The following is a 24,352-nucleotide window of genomic DNA, read 5'->3' on the forward strand; positions in this document are numbered from 1 at the left end:
GCACCTTTGACAGCGATTACAGCCTCGAGTCTTCTTAGGGATGCTTGGCACACCTGTATTTGGGGTGTTCCTCTCATTCTTCTCTGTAGATCCTCTCAAGCTCTGTCAGGTTGGATGGGGAGTGTAGCTGGATAGCTATTTTCAGGTCTCTCCAGAGATGTTAGATCGGTTTCAAATCCAGGCTCTGGCTGGGCCACTCAAGGACATTCACAGACCTGTCCCGAAGCCACTCCTGTGTTGTCTTGGCTGTGTGCTTAGGGTCATTGTCCTGTTGGAAGATGAACCTTCACCCCAGTCTGAGGTCCTCAGAGCTCTGGAGCAGATTTTCATCAAGGATCTCTCTGTACTTTGCTCCGTTCATCTTTCCCTCGATCCTGACTATCCTGTAAAACATCCCCACAGTGTGATGCTTCCACCACCGTGCTTCACCATAGGGTTGGTGGCAAGTTTCCTCCAGATGTGAAGCTTGGCATTTAGGCCAAAGTTCAGTCTTGGTTTTATCCGACCAGAGAATGTTGTTTCTCATGGTCTGAGAGTCCTTTAGGTGCCTTTGACAAACTCTAAGTGGGCTGAGGAGTGGCTTCTGTCTGGCCACTCGAACATAAAGGCCTGATTGGTGGAGCGGATTGATGGTTTTCCTTCTGAGAGATTTTCCCATCTCCATAGAGGAACTTGGGAGCTCTGTCAGAGTAGTACCATTGGGTTCTTGGTCACCTCCCTGATCAAGGCCCTTCTCCTCCGATTGCTCAGTTTGGCTGGGCAGCCAGTTAAAGGAAGAGTCTTAGTGGTTCCAATCTTCTTCTATTTAAGAATGATGGAGGCCACTGTGTTCTTGGGGACCTTCAATGCTGCAGAAATGTTTTGGCACCCTTCCCAAGATCTCTGCCTGTCTCGGAGCTCTACGGACAATTCCTTCGACCTCATGGCTTAGTTTTTGCTCTGCTCTGCACTGTCAACTGTGGGACCTTATATAGACAGTGGTATGCCTATCCAAATCATGTCCAATCAATTGAATTTACCACAGGTTGACTCCAATCAAGTTGTAGAAACATCTCAAGGCTGAGCAACGGAAACAGGATGCACCTGAGCTCAATTTCCAGTCTCATAACAAAGGTTCAAAATACTTATGTAAAGAAGGTATCTGTTTTTTGTTTGTAATAAATGTGATAAGAATTCTAAACAACATGTGTGTAGATTGATGAGGGAAACATTTAATACATTTTAGAATAAGGCTGTAAAGTAACAATGTGGGGGAAATGAAGTGGTCTGAATACTTTCTGAATGCACTGTAGCTACGGACCTCTTAGTGTAACTGTTAAGGTGTTGGCTTGACAGACGCTGGATCAGGGGTTGAGTCCCAGTCGGGGCTTCCCCCAGAATTCACTACATTGGTTTCAGAAGTCGGATGATGCCCTTGAGGCCTTCCACGTGAGGGAGTTGGTATAGTAAGCGTGGGGACACACTCTCCTGAAGGAAGGGGGTAGTGTTGCAACCATAGATCCATTTCCTGTAGTCTAGTGGCCTCATGGGTGGAATGCTATTGTTCTTTTTCATAATTAATAAACATTAAAACAAAATAACCCACCGAAAATCCGGTGTTTCACTATCAAACAATTTTGTTATATTTCAGTCTTCTGTGATGTGTAAAAAGTGCAATATTGGGATGCAAACTCAAAAGGTAATATTTTAATATTTAAACTCCATATCTGTATTGGTACAGGTGTGTTCTTGTTTTTAAGGCCATAACCATGTGTGTGAGGTGTATTCATTTGTTTCAAAGTGAATTTGTTTTAAGACTACCAAGAAACACTCTGTGTGATCCTGATTTAGCCCACCACAATAAAAAGGTTAAGCCAACATCTAGCTCGTCAAGAGGTCAAATGGTGCAAAATGCATCATACTGTGAAACATTCTGTATTTTGAAAGTTCTAAATCTTGACAACTTCATCACTGACATGTAAAACAGTTTGGGACTGAATCAATAGAGGACTAATGAAACAAATACCAAAATAGTTATTTTGTGGATTTTACCTTTAACTGACCCACATTATTTACCACAACCTCTGAGCCTGTTGGAGAGGATCAGCAACGTGAGATGTACTGTACAGTCGTGGCCAAACGTTTTAAGAATGATACAAATATTAATTTTCACAAAGTCTGCTGCCTCTGTTTGTATGATGGCAATTTGCATATACTCCAGAATGTTATGAAGAGTGATCAGATGAATTGCAATTAATTGCAAAGTCCCTCTTTGCCATGCAAATGAACTGAATCCCCCAAAAATATTTCCACTGCATTTCAGCCCTGCCACAAAAGGACCAGCTGACATCATGTCAGTGATTCTCTCGTTAACACAGGTGTGAGTGTTGACGAGGACAAGGCTGGAGATCACTCTGTCATGCTGATTGAGTTTGAATAACAGACTGGAAGCTTGAAAAGGAGGATGGTGCTTGGAATCATTGTTCTTCCTTTGTCAACCATAGTTACCTGCAAGTAAACAAGTGCCGTCATCATTGCTTTGCACAAAAAGGGCTTCACAGTCAAGGATATTGCTGCCAGTAAGATTACACCTAAATCAACCATTTATCGGATCATCAAGAACTTCAAGGAGAGCGGTTCAATTGTTGTGAAGAAGGCTTCAGGGCGCCCAAGAATGTCCAGCAAGTGCCAGGACCATCTCTTAAAGTTGACTCAGCTGCGGGGTACCACCAGTACAGAGCTTGCTCAGGAATGGCAGCAGGCAGGTGTGAGTGCATCTGCAAGACTTTTGGAGGATGGCCTGGTGTCAATAAGGGCAGCAAAAAAGCCACATCTCTCCAGGAAAAACATCAGGGACAGACTGATATTCTGCAAAAAGTATAGGGATTGGACTGCTGAGGGCTGGGGTAAAGTCATTTTCTCTGATGAATCCCCTTTCCGATTGTTTGGGGCATCCGGAAAAAAGCTTGTCCGGAGAAATCAAGGTGAGTTCTACCATCAGTCCTGTGTCATGCCAACAGTACAGCATCCTGAGACCATTCATGTGTGGGGTTGCTTCTCAGCCACACAACCATTCTCAGACACAACCATGAATAAAGAATGGTACCAACACATCCTTCGAGAGCAACTTCTCCTAACCATCCAGGAACAGTTTGGTGATGAACAATGCCTTTTCCAGCATGATGGAGCACCTTACCATAAGGCAAAAGTGATAACTTAGTGGCTTGTGGAACAAAACATCGATATTTTGGGTCCATGGCTCCCCATGAACTCCCCAGACCTTAATCCCATTGAGATCTTGTGGTCAATCCTCAAGAGGCGGGTGGACAAACAAAAACCCACAAATTCTGACAAACTCCAAGCATTGATTATGCAAAAATGGGCTGCCATCAGTCAGGATGTGGCCCAGAAGTTAATTGACAGCATGCCAGAGGTCTTGAAAAAGAAGGGTCAACACTGAAAAATATTGACTCTTTACATCATGTAACTTCATGTAATTGTCAATAAAAGCCTTTGACACTTATGAAATGCTTGTAATTATACTTCAGTATTCCATAGTAACATCTGACAAAAATATCTAAAGACACTGAAGCAGCTAATTTTGTGGAAATTAATATTTGTATCATTCTCAAAACTTTTGGCCACAACTGTAGGATCACTGATCTACAAATAGTGTTCCCTGTGAAATATATATATATATATATATATATATTTTTTAATTAAGATTAGCAGAGCTACGCCTCACCCGGTTTAGGCAATCCCCCCACCAAATACACAGGCACAACCAGACCTGGATTGATTGGAGAAAGCTTGTGTCAATTACAGAACATTTCCTAGAATCTTCTGCCTGCAGCAACAGTAGTGGATAATGCTACAAACACCGGTAAAAGCACAGTGCCTCAAAAAGCGCATCATTAACCATGGCTCCAACTCATGAGCTTGTCGTACCCCAACTGTCGTACCCCATCAGAACCCAAAATAGAATGTTTTACTACAATGTTTATAAAAAATATACAATGTAAACAAACACTGTATAGCTTATAAAACATGGTTAAAACTATAGTTTTCAGTCAGTCCTGGCATCCATAGCTCTATATGAATTTTGGGGGTTATAGGTATACATTCCTCAGCCTGCATTGTTATTGTTTCAATTAAGGATTCTAGCTTTAAGTATCTACTCCTATGGCCCTCTCTCTATTCATCAATGTGCCATCTCCCTAGGCCATCTACAAAATGGTGTCCTCGGTCATGAAGATGCCAGAAGACGAGTCCACACCTGAGAAGAGGACAGACAAGATCTTCAGACAGATGGACTCAAACAACGATGGTGAGGAACCCAGCATGGGATTCGTCCCAAATGGTACCCTATTCCACAAATACAAGGAATAGGGTGCCATTTGGAAATATATAGGGAATAGGGTGCCATTTGGAAATATATAGGGAATAGGGTGCCATTTGGGGACTATATAGGGAATAGGGTGCCATTTGGGGACTATATAGGGAATAGGGAGCCATTTGGGGACTATATAGGTAATAGGGTGCCATTTGGGGACTATATAGGGAATAGGGTGCCATTTGGGGAATATATAGGGAATAGGGAGCCATTTGGGGACTATATAGGGAATAGGGTGCCATTTGGGGAATATATAGGGAATAGGGTGCCATTTGGGACATACCCAACCCAGGACTTTTTAGTGCAGGCCGTCACTATTAAGTGGTTTCTTCTGCAGGGCTATTCAACTACAGGCCCATAAAGGGGTTAGGATAAAAACAACTTTACTGATGGTTCTCTCTTCTCCCTGATAGTTTGATAGCTTGATAGTCTGAACGTTTGATAGTCTGATATTTAAATAGTTTGATAGCAATTGATTGAAAGAGAGAATCAAATTATTTCTGCACATAATTTAATGGCCTGCTTTATTAGGCGAATCTCTATCTTTATGTGAAGGAGCCCTCTATCTTTATGTGAAGGCATAAGAAACATGGACTCCGACAATAGAGACCTTAACCCAACATCTAGCGACCTTGTCAAAGGGTTCGGGTCTCTTTGCGTAACAGCTATGTTGGGTTGATAGTCATTGGACTGGAGTTTGAGTATGTGTGATCCCTGGGGGAATTGAACCCATGACCTTCCAACTGAGCCACACAGGTAGCCTAGCGGTTAGAGCGTTGGGCCCGTAACTGAAAGGTTGCTGGATCGACATCCCTGAGCTGACAAGGTAAAAATCTGTCGTTCTACCCCTGAGCAAGGCAGTTAACCCACTTTTCCCTCGGTGCCGTGGATGTTGACTATGGCAGCCCCCTGCACCTCTCTGATTCAGAGGGGTTGTGTTAAATGCAGAAGATGCATTCAGTTGTACAACTGACTAGGTATCCCTCTTTCCTTTCCCCACAGGCTAAGTGATAGCTTTGAACTGAGCCACACAGGCTAAGTGATAGCTTTGAACTGAGCCACACAGGCGAAGTGATAGCTTTGAACTGATCCACACAGGCTAAGTGATAGCTTTGAACTGATCCACACAGGCTAAGTGATAGCTTTAAACTGAGCCACACAGGCAAAGTGATAGCTTTGAACTGAGCCACACAGGCTAACTGATAGCTTTGAACTGAGCCACACAGGCTAAGTGATAGCTTTGAACTGATCCACACAGGCTAAGTGATAGCTTTAAACTGAGCCACACAGGCAAAGTGATAGCTTTGAACTGAGCCACACAGGCTAAGTGATAGCTTTGAACTGATCCACACAGGCTAAGTGATAGCTTTAAACTGAGCCACACAGGCAAAGTGATAGCTTTGAACTGAGCCACACAGGCTAACTGATAGCTTTGAACTGAGCCACACAGGCTAAGTGATAGCTTTGAACTGAGCCACACAGGCTAAGTGATAGCTTTGAACTGATCCACACAGGCTAAGTGATAGCTTTAAACTGAGCCACACAGGCTAAGTGATAGCTTTGAACTGAGCCACACAGGCTAAGTGATAGCTTTGAACTGAGCCACACAGGCTAAGTGGGTTGCAGAAGAGGGAAATCAGTGTATGAAAGGGAGACACTTTAGACTGTACCCCTTTCTCTGCCTCCACCCATTAGCTCTTATTTTAATCCATTTTTATTAGTCTTAACCTTCGATGAGTAACCAAGTTCCTCATCCAATCATGTGGCTTATTATTGCAGGTAGGCTGTCCCTGGAGGAATTCATCAAAGGTGCCAAGAGTGATCCGTCAATAGTCCGCCTGTTACAGTGTGACCCCAGCAGTGCCAGTCAGTTCTGAACACACACACACACACACACTACTTTTAAGCCCACTGTCACGTGACTAATATTATATAAATATTGTAATTATCATCACTGTTTTTTTTGAAGAGGGTTTGATTTGTACTGTGACAGTTCCATTTCAATCCATAGGAGGATGTTTATAAAATGTAATCATTTTCACATTGTATTTCACTGTAAATGTAATATGTGTCCACATGTTTTGGTCCATAAGTATGTTTAAGTATCCTGATAGTGTTTGTTGTGCAACAATGACATCTAGAATGAAGTGAAGTATTGCATATGCTGTATCAAGGCCCTGAGAAAGACCCAAGGCCCTGAGAAAGGCCCAAGGCACCTGAGAAAGACCCAAGGCACCTGAGAAAGGCCCAAGGCACCTGAGAAAGGCCCAAGGCACCTGAGAAAGGCCCAAGGCCCTGAGAAAGGCCCAAGGCACCTGAGAAAGACCCAAGGCACCTGAGAAAGGCCCAAGGCACCTGAGAAAGGCCCAAGGCCCTGAGAAAGGCCCAAGGCACCTGAGAAAGACCCAAGGCACCTGAGAAAGACCCAAGGCACCTGAGAAAGACCCAAGGCACCTGAGAAAGACCCAAGGCACCTGAGAAAGGCCCAAGCCCCTGAGAAAAACTTACAAGACACTTTGATGCCAGAGAACGACAAATGTGATATTTATTCTGTTTAATTGCAAAAACATTTTTGTTAAATTCATATGGTTAAATTCACCATAAGTTAGGTTTTAGGCCCTGTGCCTTTGAATGTGTGGCTAACTGATACAACCCACTTCCGCTAGCATTGCTAGATTCTCAAAAAAAATGCTAGCCAGGAGAATCTGGACATTGCTTAACAAACAGCTAACAATGGTTGGGAGGAAACGAAAATAGGGAAAGATGAGAATAAAACTGATAAATAATTACTTTTAACCTCCAAAACACAGGGGTTTGCCTTGAAATGTGTCTGTTAAAACGAATACCTCTAATACTGTTTTGCTGAGTGTTGAGTTTTGTGACGTGACAAAACATCCCTACTGCCAAGTTTGTGTTTGTAGAGTTGAAAATAAAGTGTATTGTTTTGTCAAAAACCCTCCAGCTACAGTGCACGTTATTCTTCACTCCGTCTTTGTCACTATTTCGTCATATCCGTGGACACCACACTTCCTGCCTGCCACCTGGCAACCGAACGTGAGAGCTTCCTGTACTCCTCCTCCTACCAGGGGAGAGGGAGACAAGATGATTGATTGCATTTTGGGTGTAGAAAATACAAATATCACCTTACCATTTGACTATGTGTAAAAAAAATAAAAAATAAAAGTAATATCCTCTCACCATTTGACAGGGTGTAATAAAAATAAAAGTCATATCCTCTCACCATTTGACAGGGTGTAGATCACTGAAGCATTGAAAGTGTCGCCTGCTCCGAGCGTGTCCACAACAGCCTCCGGTGGAAAGGCATCTGAGTGGACCACTATGCCATCAGGACCCATCGCATCTGCCCCTTTCTCTGCCCAGGCACATATGAGGACAGCCCTGGAACACAGGAAGCCTGCTTTCAGGTGTTGAGACTACAATGGAAAACTGGATCAGAATATGAAGAGTTAACAGTGGCATAAAGTTTTAGACTGTACCCCCCCCCTGCACATCCTCGCCCTCTTTTCCCCCAATCCGTCTGTCAGTCAGTCTCTTTCCAGCCATCTTTCCGTCCATCGGTCTCTCTACCTACCTACCTACCTGTCTGTACCTCGCTCTCTTCCTCCATCTGTGTGTCCACTCACCCTTTCTTCACTCTGTGGTAGAGGCCCTTCAGAGCACTGGCAGCGGAGTGGAAGCCAAAATGCATGGCCACATCTTTACTGACAAACACCTGGAGAGGAGAGAAAAACGTTGTTTCAGGTCAGGTACAGGGCAGTGCTATGACAGTTACCAGGTTTGGTAATGCCCTCTTTAATGCCAGCAATGACATAATCAGGATAAATATTGATGAACTATCATTCTATACATGTTATATAGGGGGGCTGGGCATCCTTATAAGGCCATGTGGGCTGGGCATCCTTATAAGGCCATGTGGACTGGGCATCCTTATAAGGCCATGTGGGCTGGGCATCCTTATAAGGCCATGTGGGCTGGGCATCCTTATAAGGCCATGTGGACTGGGTATCCTTATAAGGCCATGTGGACTGGGCATCCTTATAAGGCCATGTGGGCTGGGCATCCTTATAAGGCCATGTGGACTGGGCATCCTTATAAGGCCATGTGGGCTGGGCATCCTTATAAGGCCATGTGGACTGGGTATCCTTATAAGGCCATGTGGACTGGGCATCCTTATAAGGCCATGTGGACTGGGCATCCTTATAAGGCCATGTGGACTGGGCATCCTTATAAGGCCATGTGGACTGGGCATCCTTATAAGGCCATGTGGACTGGGCATCCTTATAAGGCCATGTGGACTGGGCATCCTTATAAGGCCATGTGGACTGGGCATCCTTATAAGGCCATGTGGACTGGGCATCCTTATAAGGCCATGTGGACTTGGCATCCTTATAAGGCCATGTGGACTGGGAATCCTTATAAGGCCATGTGGACTGGGCATCCTGAAGATGCAAGGCACTCTCACAATAAAAATGTATCAAAATCAATCTCCAAACCTGTAGAGAACATTGAACATGTTTTTGTCTGTCTAGATGTTGTCGGGAGGCATTGTTCCAGAGTGTTATGGGTGATACTCATGCTGTCAGCGAGGGAGTCGTACCACATCACCATAGTGGAAGAGCTGGTACAGAGGCTCCCTGGTCTTCTCTATCTCCACGGATACGGTGATCCTGTGTTGCTGTGGCAACGTGTTGTTACACAGCTCCACCTGCTGGATCATCTTCACCTGCTCCTCGGCATTACGGCCCTGTCATATGTCAAACATGTTATAAACATGACCAAAACCGGTCATGGGATGTTACACTGTTGGTCATGTTTATAACATGTTCGTATTTTAAGTGTTATAAACAGTACATGATACAAAAATGGTTGAATCATGATTAAATATAGAGTTCTATGAAATGAATGTTCAAGTCTTCATTGACATATTTTTAAATTCTCCCTGACCAAGTCTGTAATACCTACATGTTTTAAGTAGACCACCATAGTCCCTGTCCCAAGAGAGCGAAGGTCACCTGCCTAAATGACTACCGCCCCGTAGCACACACGTCAGTAGCCATGAAGTGCTTTGAAAGGCTGGTCATGGCGAACATCAACACAATCATCCCGGAAACCCTAGACCCACTCCAATTCGCATACCGCACCAACAGACCCACAGATGAGAATGCTGTTCCTTGACAACAACTCAGCGTTCAACACCATAGTGTCCACAAAGCTCATCACTAAGCTAAGGACCCTGGGACTAAACACCTCCCTCTGCAACTGGATCCTGGACTTCCTGACGGGCCGACCCCAGGTGGTAAGAGTAGGTAACGACATATCTGCCACGCTGATCCTCAACACGAGGGCCCCTCAGGGGAGCGTGCTTAGTCCCCTCCTGTACCCTCTTTTCACCCACGATTGCGTGGCCAAGCACGACTTCAACACCATCATTAAGTTCACTGACGACACAACGGTGGTAGGCCTGATCACCGACAACGCTGAGACAGCCTATAGGGAGGAGGTCAGAGACCTGTCAGTATGGTGCCAGGACAACAACCTCTTCCTCAACGTGAGCAAAACAAAGGAGATGATCGTGGACTACAGGAAAAGGAGGGCTGAACACGCCCCAATTAACATCACTAGGGCTGTAGTAGAGCGGGTCGAGAGTTTCAAGTTCCTTGGTGTGCACATCAACAAACTATCATGGTCCAAACACACCGAAGAAGTTGTGAAGAGGGTATGACAATGCCCTTTCCCCCCCAGGAGACTGAAAAGATTTGGCATGGGTCTTCAGATCCTCAAAAAAGTTCTACAGCTGCACCATCGAGAGCATGGTTGCATCACCACCTGGTCTGGCAACTTCTCGGCATACGTAAGGCGCTACACAGGGTAGTGCATACAGCCCAGTATATCACAGGGGGCAAGCTTCCTGCCCTCCAGGACCTATATACCAGGCGGTGTCAGATGAAGGCCCAATACATTGTCAAAGACTCCAGTCACCCAAGTAATAGACGGTTCTCTCTGCTACCACACGGCAAGTGGTACCGGAGCACCAAGTCTAGGACCAAAAGGCTCCTTAACAGCTTCTACCCCCAAGCCATAAGACTGTTGAACAATTAATAAAATGGCCACCGGACTATTTACATCGATCTCCCTCCCTTTTGTACACTGCTGCTACTCGCTGTTTATTATCTATGCATAGTCACTTTACCCCTACCGACATGTACAAATTACTTCGACTAACCTGTACCCCCTCACATGGACTCGGTACCAGTACCCTCTGTATAAAGCCTCATTACTGTGGTTTTATTGTGGTACTTTTTATTTTTTTTTAAATTTAGTTTATTTAGTAAATACTTTCTTAAAACTGCATTGTTGGTTAAGGTCTTGTAAGCAAGTATTTCACTGTAAGGTCTACACATGTTGTATTTGGTGAATGTGACAAATAACATTTGATTTGATCAATAAGGTCAAAGTTGAACCTAAATCTAGAGTAGAGTGTTCTATAATCTCTTTGTGAGCTCACCTCCCAGTGGATCCATTTGTACTGACTGAAATCTACCTTAGAGAAGTCTGCTGCTGACACATCAGGCAGGTTTCTGAGAGAAAGAGAGAGGGGGGGAGAAAGAAAGAGGGGAAGAGAGGGAGATGGGGAAGAGAGAGAGGGGAGAGAGTTGGAGGGAGGGGGAGGAAGAGAAAAAGAGGGGGGATAAGAGGGGGGAAAGAGAAACAAAGAGATGTCCTTTTGTAAACAAAATTATTAGTAACCTTATTGGATAGGCAACCTGGACTCAGGGTTAGATGTAACATAGTAAATGTTATTCTGGGACACAATTAGTATGATAGGTTGCAGTTGTAAATGAGAACTTGTTCTCAACTGGCCTATCAGGTTAAATAATGGTGAAATAAAAAGTTGTGTTTTGTATGGTATGTATTAATTTGATGTCCATTATCCATTTCGTATGATATGTTGTGAACTGCAATTCGTACAATATGCTACGAATTTGCAAAACGTATAATATATTACGAATTCCAATTTGTTGTAGCTAGCATTATCTCGGTGGCAAATACTAGATTGCTAAAGTTAGCTCGGCTGGGGGGTTGGGGAGTCAGGTTAAAGGGTTAAGGTTAATGGAAGGGTTAGCTAAGAAGTTACAAAGTAGCAATTAGCCGCAAAGTAGCTAGTTAGCAAACATTTTAAATTTGTCCATGATGACATTCTAATACACAACCTTTGGGTTGCTAGACATTTGCTTTATATGCCTGCTCATCCACCCTACTTTAGTGTTTGCCTTAAGTAACCTTCTGTCTTTCGTAAACATAACAAACGTAACATATCATACGAATTTGAGTGTCCCCGGATTTACATTTATATATTAAGTGTATGAGACCAGGCTGGGATAGGAAATCAAGCTAGCTTAATAGATATAGAATAGATTAGAATGAGAAAAGTTAGGCTACTGAGTTCATAATCAAAAACTGGGAGGAGAGGAGGGTGTCAATCTCAAATCTGATTGGTTGTCATGTTACACCATAGAGCCCCAGAAATGCACCATACCAAGTTTGACAGAAAACTCATCTTGAAACGAGGGAAAGTTCATACTCCCACCCTACTAGCTGATTGGCTGCTTTTTAGGCAATTGAGAAATAAATGGACCGGAAGAATAAAAATAAAAAAAGTCAACATCTAGGTGATTTCTTGATGCTATGACAGAGTCTGCTGGTGATCCCGCTAAATTCTGGAAAACGGTTAACTTCTTGGTGACAGGGGGGCAGTATTGAGTAGCTTGGATGAATAAGGTGCCCATAGTAAACTGCCTGCTACTCTGTACCAGATGCTAATATATGCATATTATTAGTAGTATTGGATAGAAAAAACTCTGAAGTTTCTAAAACTGTTTGATTGATGTCTGAGTATAACATAACTCATATGGCAGGCGAAAACCTGAGATAAATCCAACCAGGCAGTGGGGAATCCGAGGCTTGTAGTTTTTTAATTCAGCCCCTATTGTAGATACAGTGGGATATTGGTTATGTTGCACTTCCTAAGGCTTCCACTAGATGTCAACAGTCTTTAGAACTTTGTTTGAGGCTTCTACTGTGAAGTGGGACCGAATGAGAGAGGAATGAGTCAGGTGTCTGGCAGAGTGCCACAGGCTCGTATCGCGCGGTCACAAGAGCGTTAGCTCTCGTTCCATTGCTTTTCTACAGACATAGGAATTCTCCGGTTGGAACATTATTGATTTATGATAAAAACATCCTAAAGGATTGATTCTATACTTAATTTGACAAGTTTCTATGGGCTGTAACGGAACTTTTAAAAACTTTTAGTCCGATGTTCGGCTGGACCTGAACGCGCGTTTGGATTCGTTTACCAAACGAAGCTATTTGGTCATAAATTATGAACATTATCGAACAAATCAAACATTTATGGTGGAATTGGGATTCCTGGGAGTGCATTCTGATGAAGATCAAAGGTAAGTGAATATTTATAATGCCATTTCTGACTAATGTTGACTACACAATATGGCGGATATCTTTTTGGCTGCTTTGTTGTCTGAACGCTGTACTCAGATTATTGCATGGTTAGCTTTTTCCGTAAAGTTTTCAAATCTGACACAGCGGTTGTATTAAGGAGAAGTATCTCTGTAATTCCTTGTATTTTCATCAACATTTATGAGTATTTCTGTAAATTGATGTGGCTCTCTGTAAAATCACCGCAGACAGATTATTTCACTGTATCACAATTCCAGTGGGTCAGAAGTTTACATACATTAAGTTGACTGTGCCTTTAAACAGCTTGGAAAATTCCAGAAAATGATGTCATGGCTTTAGAAGCTTCTGATAGGCTAATTGACATCATTTTTGTCAATTGGGGGTGTACCTGTGGATGTATTTCAAGGCCTACCTTCAAACTCAGTGCCACTTTCCTTGATATCAGGGGAAAATCAAAAGAAAATCAGCCAAGACCTCAGAAGAAAATTGTAGACCTCCACAAGTCTGGTTCATCCTTGGGAAAAATGTCCAAATGCCTGAAGGTACCACGTTCATCTGTACAAACAATAGTACGCAAGTATAAACACCATGGGACTACACAGCCATCATACCGCTCTGGAAGGAGACGCATTCTGTCTCCTAGAGATGAACAACAGCAAAGGACTTTGTGAAGATGCTGGAAGAAACAGGTACAAAAGTATCTGTATCCACAGTAAAACGAATCCTATAATCAACATAACCTGAAAAGCCGCTCAGCAAGGACAAAGCCACTGCTCCAAAACAGCCATAAAAAAGCCAGACTATGGTTTGCAACTGCACATGGGGACAAAGGTCATAATTTTTGGAAACGTCCTCTGGTCCGATGAAACAAAAATAGAACTGGCCATATTGACCATCGTTATGTTTGGAGGAAAAATGGGGAGGCTTGCAAGCCGAAGAACACCATCCCAACCGTGAAGCACAGGGGTGGCAGTAACATGTTTGTGAGGGTGCTTTGCTGCAGGAGGGACTGGTACACTTCACAAAATAGATGACATCAGTCAGGTAGTTAAAGCTTGGTCGCAAATGGGTCTTCCAAATGCACAATTACCCCAAGCATACTTCCAAAGTTATGGCAAAATGGCTTAAGGACTTAAGGTATTGGAGTGGCCATCACAAAGCCCTGACCTCAATCCTATAGAAAATCCTAAACCAAAACGTTTGACCCAAGTTAAACAATTTAAAGGCAATGCTACCAAATACTAATTGAGTGTATGTAAACTTCGGGTCCACTGGGAATGTGTTGAAAGAAAGAAATGCGGAAATAAATCATTTGCTCTACTATTATTCTGACATTTTACATTCTTAAAATGATTCTTAAAATGAAGTGGTGATCCTAACTGAGCTAAGAAAGGGAATTTTTACTAGGATTAAATGTCAGGAATTGTAGGCCTCCTGGGTGGCGCAGTGGTTATGGGCTCTGTACTGCAGCGCCAGCTGTGCCATCAGAGACTCTGGGTTCGCGCCCAGGCTCTGTCGTAACCGGCTGCGACCGTGGGGCGATACACAATTGGCCTAGCGTTGTCCGGGTTAGGGAGGGCTTGGTCGGTAGGGATGTCCTTGTCTCACCAGAGACTCCTGTGGCGGGCCGGGCGCAGTGCGCGCTAACCAAGGTTGCCAGGTGCACGGTGTTTCCTCTGACACATTGGTGCGGCTGGCTTCCGGGTTGGATGGCGCTGTGTTAAGAAGCAGTGCGGCTTGGTTGGGTTGTGTATCGGAGGACGTGTGACTTTCAACCTTCGTCTCTCCCGAGTCCGTACGGGAGTTGTAGCGATGAGACAAGATAGTAGCTACTACAACAACCTTCGTCTCTCCCGAGTCCGTACGGGAGTTGTAGCGATGAGACAAGATAGTAGCTACTACAACAACCTTCGTCTCTCCCGAGTCCGTACTGGAGTTGTAGCGATGAGACAAGATAGTAGCTACTACAACAACCTTCGTCTCTCCCGAGCCCGTACTGGAGTTGTAGTGATGAGACAAGATAGTAGCTACTACAACAACCTTCGTCTCTCCCGAGCCCGTACTGGAGTTGTAGTGATGAGACAAGATAGTAGCTACTACAACAACCTTCGTCTCTCCCGAGCCCGTACTGGAGTTGTAGTGATGAGACAAGATAGTAGCTACTACAACAACCTTCGTCTCTCCCGAGCCCGTACTGGAGTTGTAGTGATGAGACAAGATAGTAGCTACTACAACAACCTTCGTCTCTCCCGAGCCCGTACTGGAGTTGTAGTGATGAGACAAGATAGTAGCTACTACAACAACCTTCGTCTCTCCCGAGTCCGTACTGGAGTTGTAGTGATGAGACAAGATAGTAGCTACTACAACAACCTTCGTCTCTCCCGAGCCCGTACTGGAGTTGTAGTGATGAGACAAGATAGTAGCTACTACAACAACCTTCGTCTCTCCCGAGCCCGTACTGGAGTTGTAGTGATGAGACAAGATAGTAGCTACTACAACAACCTTCGTCTCTCCCGAGCCCGTACTGGAGTTGTAGTGATGAGACAAGATAGTAGCTACTACAACAACCTTCGTCTCTCCCGAGCCCGTACTGGAGTTGTAGTGATGAGACAAGATAGTAGCTACTACAACAACCTTCGTCTCTCCCGAGTCCGTACTGGAGTTGTAGTGATGAGACAAGATAGTAGCTACTACAACAACCTTCGTCTCCCGAGTCCGTACTGGAGTTGTAGTGATGAGACAAGATAGTAGCTACTACAACAACCTTCGTCTCTCCCGAGTCCGTACTGGAGTTGTAGTGATGAGACAAGATAGTAGCTACTACAACAACCTTCGTCTCTCCCGAGCCCGTACTGGAGTTGTAGTGATGAGACAAGATAGTAGCTACTACAACAACCTTCGTCTCTCCCGAGCCCGTACTGGAGTTGTAGCGATGAGACAAGATAGTAGCTACTACAACAACCTTCGTCTCTCCCGAGCCCGTACTGGAGTTGTAGCGATGAGACAAGATAGTAGCTACTACAACAACCTTCGTCTCTCCCGAGCCCGTACTGGAGTTGTAGCGATGAGACAAGATAGTAGCTACTACAACAACCTTCGTCTCTCCCGAGCCCGTACTGGAGTTGTAGCGATGAGACAAGATAGTAGCTACTACAACAACCTTCGTCTCTCCCGAGCCCGTACTGGAGTTGTAGTGATGAGACAAGATAGTAGCTACTACAACAACCTTCGTCTCTCCCGAGCCCGTACTGGAGTTGTAGTGATGAGACAAGATAGTAGCTACTACAACAACCTTCGTCTCTCCCGAGTCCGTACTGGAGTTGTAGTGATGAGACAAGATAGTAGCTACTACAACAACCTTCGTCTCTCCCGAGCCCGTACTGGAGTTGTAGTGATGAGACAAGATAGTAGCTACTACAACAACCTTCGTCTCTCCCGAGCCCGTACTGGAGTTGTAGTGATGAGACAAGATAGTAGCTACTACAACAACCTTCGTCTCTCCCGAGCCCGTACTGGAGTTGTAGTGATGAGACAAGATAGTAGCTACTACAACAACCTTCGTCTCTCCCGAGTCCGTACTGGAGTTGTAGTGATGAGACAAGATAGTAGCTACTACAACAACCTTCGTCTCTCCCGAGCCCGTACTGGAGTTGTAGTGATGAGACAAGATAGTAGCTACTACAACAACCTTCGTCTCTCCCGAGCCCGTACTGGAGTTGTAGTGATGAGACAAGATAGTAGCTACTACAACAACCTTCGTCTCTCCCGAGTCCGTACTGGAGTTGTAGTGATGAGACAAGATAGTAGCTACTACAACAACCTTCGTCTCTCCCGAGCCCGTACGGGAGTTGTAGTGATGAGACAAGATAGTAGCTACTACAACAACCTTCGTCTCTCCCGAGCCCGTACTGGAGTTGTAGTGATGAGACAAGATAGTAGCTACTACAACAACCTTCGTCTCTCCCGAGCCCGTACTGGAGTTGTAGTGATGAGACAAGATAGTAGCTACTACAACAACCTTCGTCTCTCCCGAGCCCGTACTGGAGTTGTAGTGATGAGACAAGATAGTAGCTACTACAACAACCTTCGTCTCTCCCGAGTCCGTACTGGAGTTGTAGTGATGAGACAAGATAGTAGCTACTACAACAACCTTCGTCTCTCCCGAGTCCGTACTGGAGTTGTAGTGATGAGACAAGATAGTAGCTACTACAACAACCTTCGTCTCTCCCGAGTCCGTACTGGAGTTGTAGTGATGAGACAAGATAGTAGCTACTACAACAACCTTCGTCTCTCCCGAGCCCGTACTGGAGTTGTAGTGATGAGACAAGATAGTAGCTACTACAACAACCTTCGTCTCTCCCGAGTCCGTACTGGAGTTGTAGTGATGAGACAAGATAGTAGCTACTACAACAACCTTCGTCTCTCCCGAGTCCGTACTGGAGTTGTAGTGATGAGACAAGATAGTAGCTACTACAACAACCTTCGTCTCTCCCGAGTCCGTACTGGAGTTGTAGTGATGAGACAAGATAGTAGCTACTACAACAACCTTCGTCTCTCCAAGAGTAGCCCGTACGGGAGTTGTAGTGATGAGACAAGATAGTAGCTACTACAACAACCTTCGTCTCTCCCGAGCCCGTACTGGAGTTGTAGCGATGAGACAAGATAGTAGCTACTACAACAACCTTCGTCTCTCCCGAGCCCGTACTGGAGTTGCGATGAGCGATGAGACAAGATAGTAGCTACTACAACAACCTTCGTCTCTCCCGAGCCCGTACTGGAGTTGTAGTGATGAGACAAGATAGTAGCTACTACAACAACCTTCGTCTCTCCCGAGCCCGTACTGGAGTTGTAGTGATGAGACAAGATAGTAGCTACTACAACAACCTTCGTCTCTCCCGAGCCCGTACTGGAGTTGTAGTGATGAGACAAGATAGTAGCTACTACAACAACCTTCGTCTCTCCCGAGCCCGTACTGGAGTTGTAGTGATGAGACAAGATAGTAGCTACTACAACAACCTTCGTCTCTCCCGAGTCCGTACTGGAGTTGTAGTGATGAGACAAGATAGTAGCTACTACAACAACCTTCGTCTCTCCCGAGCCCGTACTGGAGTTGTAGTGATGAGACAAGATAGTAGCTACTACAACAACCTTCGTCTCTCCCGAGTCCGACTGGAGTTGTAGTGATGAGACAAGATAGTAGCTACTACAACAACCTTCGTCTCTCCCGAGTCCGTACTGGAGTTGTAGTGATGAGACAAGATAGTAGCTACTACAACAACCTTCGTCTCTCCCGAGTCCGTACTGGAGTTGTAGTGATGAGACAAGATAGTAGCTACTACAACAACCTTCGTCTCTCCCGAGCCCGTACGGGAGTTGTAGTGATGAGACAAGATAGTAGCTACTACAACAACCTTCGTCTCTCCCGAGCCCGTACTGGAGTTGTAGCGATGAGACAAGATAGTAGCTACTACAACAACCTTCGTCTCTCCCGAGCCCGTACTGGAGTTGTAGCGATGAGACAAGATAGTAGCTACTACAACAACCTTCGTCTCTCCCGAGCCCGTACTGGAGTTGTAGTGATGAGACAAGATAGTAGCTACTACAACAACCTTCGTCTCTCCCGAGCCCGTACTGGAGTTGTAGTGATGAGACAAGATAGTAGCTACTACAACAACCTTCGTCTCTCCCGAGCCCGTACTGGAGTTGTAGTGATGAGACAAGATAGTAGCTACTACAACAACCTTCGTCTCTCCCGAGCCCGTACTGGAGTTGTAGTGATGAGACAAGATAGTAGCTACTACAACAACCTTCGTCTCTCCCGAGCCCGTACTGGAGTTGTAGTGATGAGACAAGATAGTAGCTACTACAACAACCTTCGTCTCTCCCGAGTCCGTACTGGAGTTGTAGTGATGAGACAAGATAGTAGCTACTACAACAACCTTCGTCTCTCCCGAGCCCGTACTGGAGTTGTAGTGATGAGACAAGATAGTAGCTACTACAACAACCTTCGTCTCTCCCGAGCCCGTACTGGAGTTGTAGTGATGAGACAAGATAGTAGCTACTACAACAACCTTCGTCTCTCCCGAGCCCGTACTGGAGTTGTAGTGATGAGACAAGATAGTAGCTACTACAACAACCTTCGTCTCTCCCGAGCCCGTACTGGAGTTGTAGTGCTGAGACAAGATAGTAGCTACTACAACAACCTTCGTCTCTCCCGAGCCCGTACTGGAGTTGTAGTGATGAGACAAGATAGTAGCTACTACAACAACCTTCGTCTCTCCCGAGCCCGTACTGGAGTTGTAGTGATGAGACAAGATAGTAGCTACTACAACAACCTTCGTCTCTCCCGAGCCCGTACTGGAGTTGTAGTGATGAGACAAGATAGTAGCTACTACAACAATTGGACACCACAAAATTGGGGAGAAAAAAAAAAAAATCAGGATTTGTGAAAAAGTGAGTTTAAATGTATTTGTATAAGAACTCACCACTGTGTTTAATATCAAAATGTGGGTTGGACTTTGAGACGAGAACAACATGCTACAAACTGTTTGTCTATAAAGCACTTCTGAATAAACTACCTTCTATCATCACTTCTCAACATTATAATTCCTAAAACCAGGTCTCAAGCACTTGAGGCCCATGCGATTTCCAGAGTTGGTTATCACTGTCTTTTCCTGTTATGCTCCATGCCTATGGAATAGCCTGCAGACTAAACTTACACTTGAGACTCTTGTCCCCCTGTTGCCCATTTTAAACATTTATTGGAGGATTTTAATTTTTCTATTGCTTGTGACTGTTTCGGGTAATGCAAGTTCTTGTGCTGTTATCAAATTTTATTTGTCACATACACATGGTTAGCAGACGTTAATGCGAGTGTAGCGAAATGCTTGTTTGGGGAATAACCTGTTAGGGGAATAACCTGTTAGGGGAATAACCTGCTAGGGGAATAACCTGCTAGGGGAATAACCTGTTAGGGGAATAACCTGTTAGGGGAATAACCTGTTAGGGGAATAACCTGTGTGTAAATGTAATCTGCTGGTATTTTTTGTGTTATCTGTGATGGTTTAGTGTAGTTTCTTAATCATTGCACCTGAACTGTATATGTAAACATGTATAATGCAGGGCCCAGCTTTAAAAGAGACCTTGGTCTCAGTCTGTTCTTTGTTGAAAAAAAAGGTAGAATACTACTTCTCCTTGGAAATCACATGACAGTATTATCAATGGATGAAATGACATTGTGACAACACATTTAGCATGCAGCGATCAAATTGGTAGAATTAGAGATGATCCCCAGAATTAACCCACGCAGCGCCACTACAGACTGACACGCCCCTAACCCTACGTTTATGGGACATACTGCTACAAACTGTAAAGCTGATGATACATCGGAAATATTGCCTCAAATTTGCTAGTGTATCATGGCCTTAACTGACTTGGCTTCTGAGTAACATTCATCTATAGTGTAATGAATATCTCACTCACTAATGATTAACTCACTCACTAATTATTAACTCACTTGGCTCAAGAAGTTTGACTAAGAATGACAATCTTCCAACACCCTTTGAGCTGATATTGTGAGGCAGTTATCTGGCGTTGTGTGACGCTCCATTCTGGCTCTAGTCTACTGCAGTGGAGCTGCACTTCCCGTATTAGACCCAAACACAGCATTACAGAATCCAGCGCAGGATCGTCCACCGCCTGCGTGTCTTACGTGTCGGAGAGCACGACCGTGCGTGAGCCTCTGGGGGGACACACCACGCAACAGGCACACGGGGTCTCCCCCTCCCGCTGCCAGGCAACGGATGAAATGTCCACCCCGCGGCGCGAGAAATCGCCCACGATGAAGCTGACAGAGCAGAGAGACAGACACACACAAACACGCAAACCCTCAATGAACCCAATGATAATGATACTATATACATCGTCGTTATAATCATATCATTATTGTAATAGAATAATGGTGATAAATAACACGCGTTTCCTCTGGCCTGAAGGGACGGAGCGGGGGGGGGGAACATTTGCTGCAGGCTGGGAGACCAGGGCATAACCTATGACCTCTGAGAAGCACACCTGGGAGATGGGGTAGAGCAGGGGGTTAGTGGGGACAGGTTTCCACCTAGTGGTAGAGACAGGGATAGCAGCACAGGAGAGCCCAAGTGGAGAAGTGAGTGTGGAATTTCAGGGGAGGATCTGAATTGAACCTACACACACACACACACACACACACCTAACCACAGACACCTAACCACAGACACACACACCTAACCACAGACACACAAACCTAAACACAGACACACACAAACCTGTTCATGTGTAGGATGGTGCGAGTGCCCGTGGTCACATTGCTTATGATCATAGAGGTAGGGAAGGAGCTGTGAGGGTGTTCTGATAGGAGAGAGATGTCAATCTGGTACTTCTGAAAGTCATCTAGTACGAAGCTGTGGGATATAGTCACTGTATAAGAAAGAGAGACATCTAGGTAGACAGTTAGTTGTTGTTGAGATCCATAACTGTTCTTGATCATAGCACCACCACCACCTCAGGAAAAACTGGAATAAATGATGACAGATCACAGAAGTTTTGGAAGATGTCTTTGTAACACCAAAAGGACGTGAAATAACAACAAAAATAGCATGTCTTAATTGATTCTAAACACATTAAATAAATCCCCAAAAAGTAGACCAGAGGATTTGATTCTACCTAAACACATTAAATAAATCCCCAAAAAGTAGACCAGAGGATTTGATTCTACCTAAACACATTAAATAAATCCCCAAAAAGTAGACCTAAGGAATTGATTCTACCTAAACACATGAAATAAATCCCCCGAAAGTAGACCTAAGGAAGAATAAAATACATATTATTTTTATAATAATCCAAGAGTTTGTCAGATGTAATATCTGTTTTTATAAACTGGGTGGTTTGAGCCCTGAATGCTGATTGTCTGGCAGCCATGGTATATCAGACAGTATACCATGGGTTATGACAAAACATTTATTTTTACTGCTCTAATTGTGTTGGCAACCAGTTTATAACAGCAGTAAGGCACCTTTGGGGGATTGTGATATATGGCCAATATACCACTGCTAAGGGCTGTGTCCAGGCACACGACGCATACAGCCCTTAGCCACACCTCCTCGGGCCTTATTGCTTTAAATTGACAACATACTACTTACTCTGCAACATGCCCAGGAGCTAGGGACCCCATGAACGCACAGGGAGCGCCAAGGAGTGACAGCACAGTGCACGAGTTGGAGGCGTTCCCACCACGCTGCCATCGTTGAGATAAACACCTGTGCGCACATGCAGAGGCATGGGTGGAACAACAGACAGCTGTAATATCTTCGTTTAGGTAGTAACCATGACTGCCCTCCTTCAAGTCATTCATTTGCTGTTGTGAATTTACTGACTAGGGTAGCAATATTGAAACAACGGCTTTCATGTTTCTTTTCGGGCTAGTCTAGTGCAAGTAGGATATATCTTAGTAGGTCTAGGCGTGAAGAACGTCAGATCGAAGTAAAACTCACTTCACTATAATTTTTGCAAGCTAGTGGTACAGCGAAGTGTGTAGTTCGTTCACAAGTGGATCTGTCACAGGCCCTAGGCATAACATTTACGCTTACCCTTATTCTAACCTTAACCAACCCTAACCCTTACCTTAACCATTTTAAATGGCAACTTCAAATGGGGTAGGGACGTACCAAGGATCCCGCATCGCAATGAGCTAAGTAGCAGAGTATTGCGCATGCGCAGAGCTTTATTCGCTCCGCTCCATAGTCATAAAAAGGGTGTGAGTGTTTTTAGGACTGTAGCTATGTAATTGAAACGGTAAATGCACCAGAGATGATGAGTGCATTCAGTATGAAACATCACTTACCTGGTGTCAGTGTCCTCTTCCGGGTATTTGTCCACTACATTGATAATATCCAGACATACCAGCCCGATACACAGTATCTTTTTGTCACCCATGTTCTCTGCGTGAAATAACGGGACTTTGAACTTCGGATACAATGTTGCTCATATCACACTGGTGTGGTCTTTGAACCCCAGATAGGTGACCACCAATAGGGCGAGACGAGCACGGTCTGGCTCTGCTTTGCGGAGCGTGTGCGCCTGCGCCGCTTATCCTTTATCTTTAAAGAAACATGTTTTTTTCCCCTCCTGAAAGTTCCCAAGTGTAACCGAAAGATGGTGCTGTTGAACGCCCAACTTTAATCATACGGTATGCTTCAGGTACCCTAATCTACCTGGTAGTTAATTGCGTTCGCCTGATAGTTCATTGGATTCATCTGGTGTCCCAGCTCTAAATCAGTCCCTGATTAGAGTGATATAATTAAAACGAGCAGTACTCGGGTCTCTAGGCTCGGAGTTGAGAACCACTGAGCTAGCATATCAGAAATGATTTTGTTATGGCTTGAATAAAGTGTTGGAAAATTGCAAGTGCTTATTTATTTGCGCACATTTTCTAAATGTATAAATAGGTCAGAGTGACTTGACATGAAAGCCTACGACATATACCATTTACCCAGTGTTTACATTGAAATAAAGTGTTACAATAGTAACTTGATATTCCTGGCCTGTGGCGTTTAGAATGCAGACCCGTTCTACCAGCTCAGAATGTGATCTCACAGTGCGCGGTTGCTCCGGTGACCAGACAAATCCCAGACTGAGAGGTTCTGCTTCGAAACAATATGTCCTGTCACTAGTGATTTGTTACAAGTTAGGTACAGTGGTCAACAGCGCAGTGTCACCATGTTGCTGAATAGAATGGTGGTATTTGGACTCTTTTGTCTGGGGATACTGTAGAGAGGCAGTGGCAATTCGAAGACCCTGGATTTGACAGGGTAAGGTTATGGGGCCGGAACTATGTTATCGGGTAGCCCGAAAATATTGTTGGTATCTCAGATTGTTCTGGCAAGTCTCATATAGAACCGTCATTGGGAGGAAGGATGTTTGAAACGCTTTTTACATTTCTATCCAAAACAATGTTTTAGAAAATTATGGAAGTGGCAATTTTATGCTCTTTGTAGACCTATACATAGCATGTATAGTGCTAAAAAGACCCTATGATGCAGACATCTTATGATACAGACGTCTTGTTGTCATTATATTCCTCATTGTGTGCTCTAACATATGCAGTGTCTTGATGAAATGTTTTTTTTTAAATCACATTCATTTCTTAAACAAAGAAAAATGGTAATATCTAAAAAATCAATTTAAAAAACTGTTTTTTTAATGTATTTTTAGAAATAATGTTTGGAACATTATATTCTTCAAATACATCACATTTCCAGAGTGGGCTACCAGGTACTTTTGAAGATATGACATTATTGATGTTATAGGTCATTAATTAACCGATCACAGCAGTCCTTTACAATTGCACATTCAGTAAATCACCAACAGAGGGAGTTCTTTTTTAATCTGTTTTCCCATTCACTGTGTTGGAGGTGCTCATTAAATGCATCATCACTTAAAGATGAGCCG

The 24,352-nt window shown here is 44.3% G+C and overlaps 2 protein-coding genes across 5 annotated transcripts in view; one reads left to right on the forward strand and one right to left on the reverse strand.

The window, feature by feature from the left end:
• The window catches only part of LOC115133270 (hippocalcin-like protein 1), a 28,486-nt gene extending 21,175 nt beyond the window's left edge, over positions 1 to 7,311 (forward strand). The window contains exons 3-4 of the mRNA XM_029666334.2: positions 4,201 to 4,306; positions 6,152 to 7,311. Coding sequence (XP_029522194.1) covers positions 4,201 to 4,306; positions 6,152 to 6,249 — 204 coding nt within the window. The 3' untranslated portion in view covers positions 6,250 to 7,311. The remainder of the gene's footprint in view (positions 1 to 4,200; positions 4,307 to 6,151) is intronic.
• On the reverse strand, positions 6,912 to 22,978 carry khk (ketohexokinase). Of its 4 annotated transcripts, XM_029666325.2 has the most exons (9): positions 22,746 to 22,978; positions 22,045 to 22,161; positions 21,172 to 21,306; positions 20,580 to 20,714; positions 10,899 to 10,971; positions 8,991 to 9,137; positions 8,017 to 8,105; positions 7,614 to 7,771; positions 6,912 to 7,451 (listed from the first exon to the last, which is right to left on the reverse strand). In XM_029666325.2, the coding sequence occupies exons 1-9, from the start codon at positions 22,835 to 22,837 to the stop codon at positions 7,354 to 7,356; spliced, it is 1,044 nt and encodes a 347-aa protein (XP_029522185.1). In that variant the 5' UTR covers positions 22,838 to 22,978; the 3' UTR covers positions 6,912 to 7,353. The 4 variants fall into 4 exon arrangements, with proteins under 4 accessions (XP_029522185.1, XP_029522186.1, XP_029522187.1 ...); XM_029666326.2 differs by lacking the exon at positions 21,172 to 21,306 and having other exon boundaries at positions 22,746 to 22,976; XM_029666327.2 differs by lacking the exon at positions 20,580 to 20,714 and having other exon boundaries at positions 22,746 to 22,976.
• Between the last annotated feature and the right edge of the window lie 1,374 nt (positions 22,979 to 24,352).

This window comes from Oncorhynchus nerka, linkage group LG18, assembly GCF_034236695.1.
Source record: "Oncorhynchus nerka isolate Pitt River linkage group LG18, Oner_Uvic_2.0, whole genome shotgun sequence".
Taxonomy (NCBI): Eukaryota; Metazoa; Chordata; class Actinopteri; order Salmoniformes; family Salmonidae; genus Oncorhynchus; species Oncorhynchus nerka.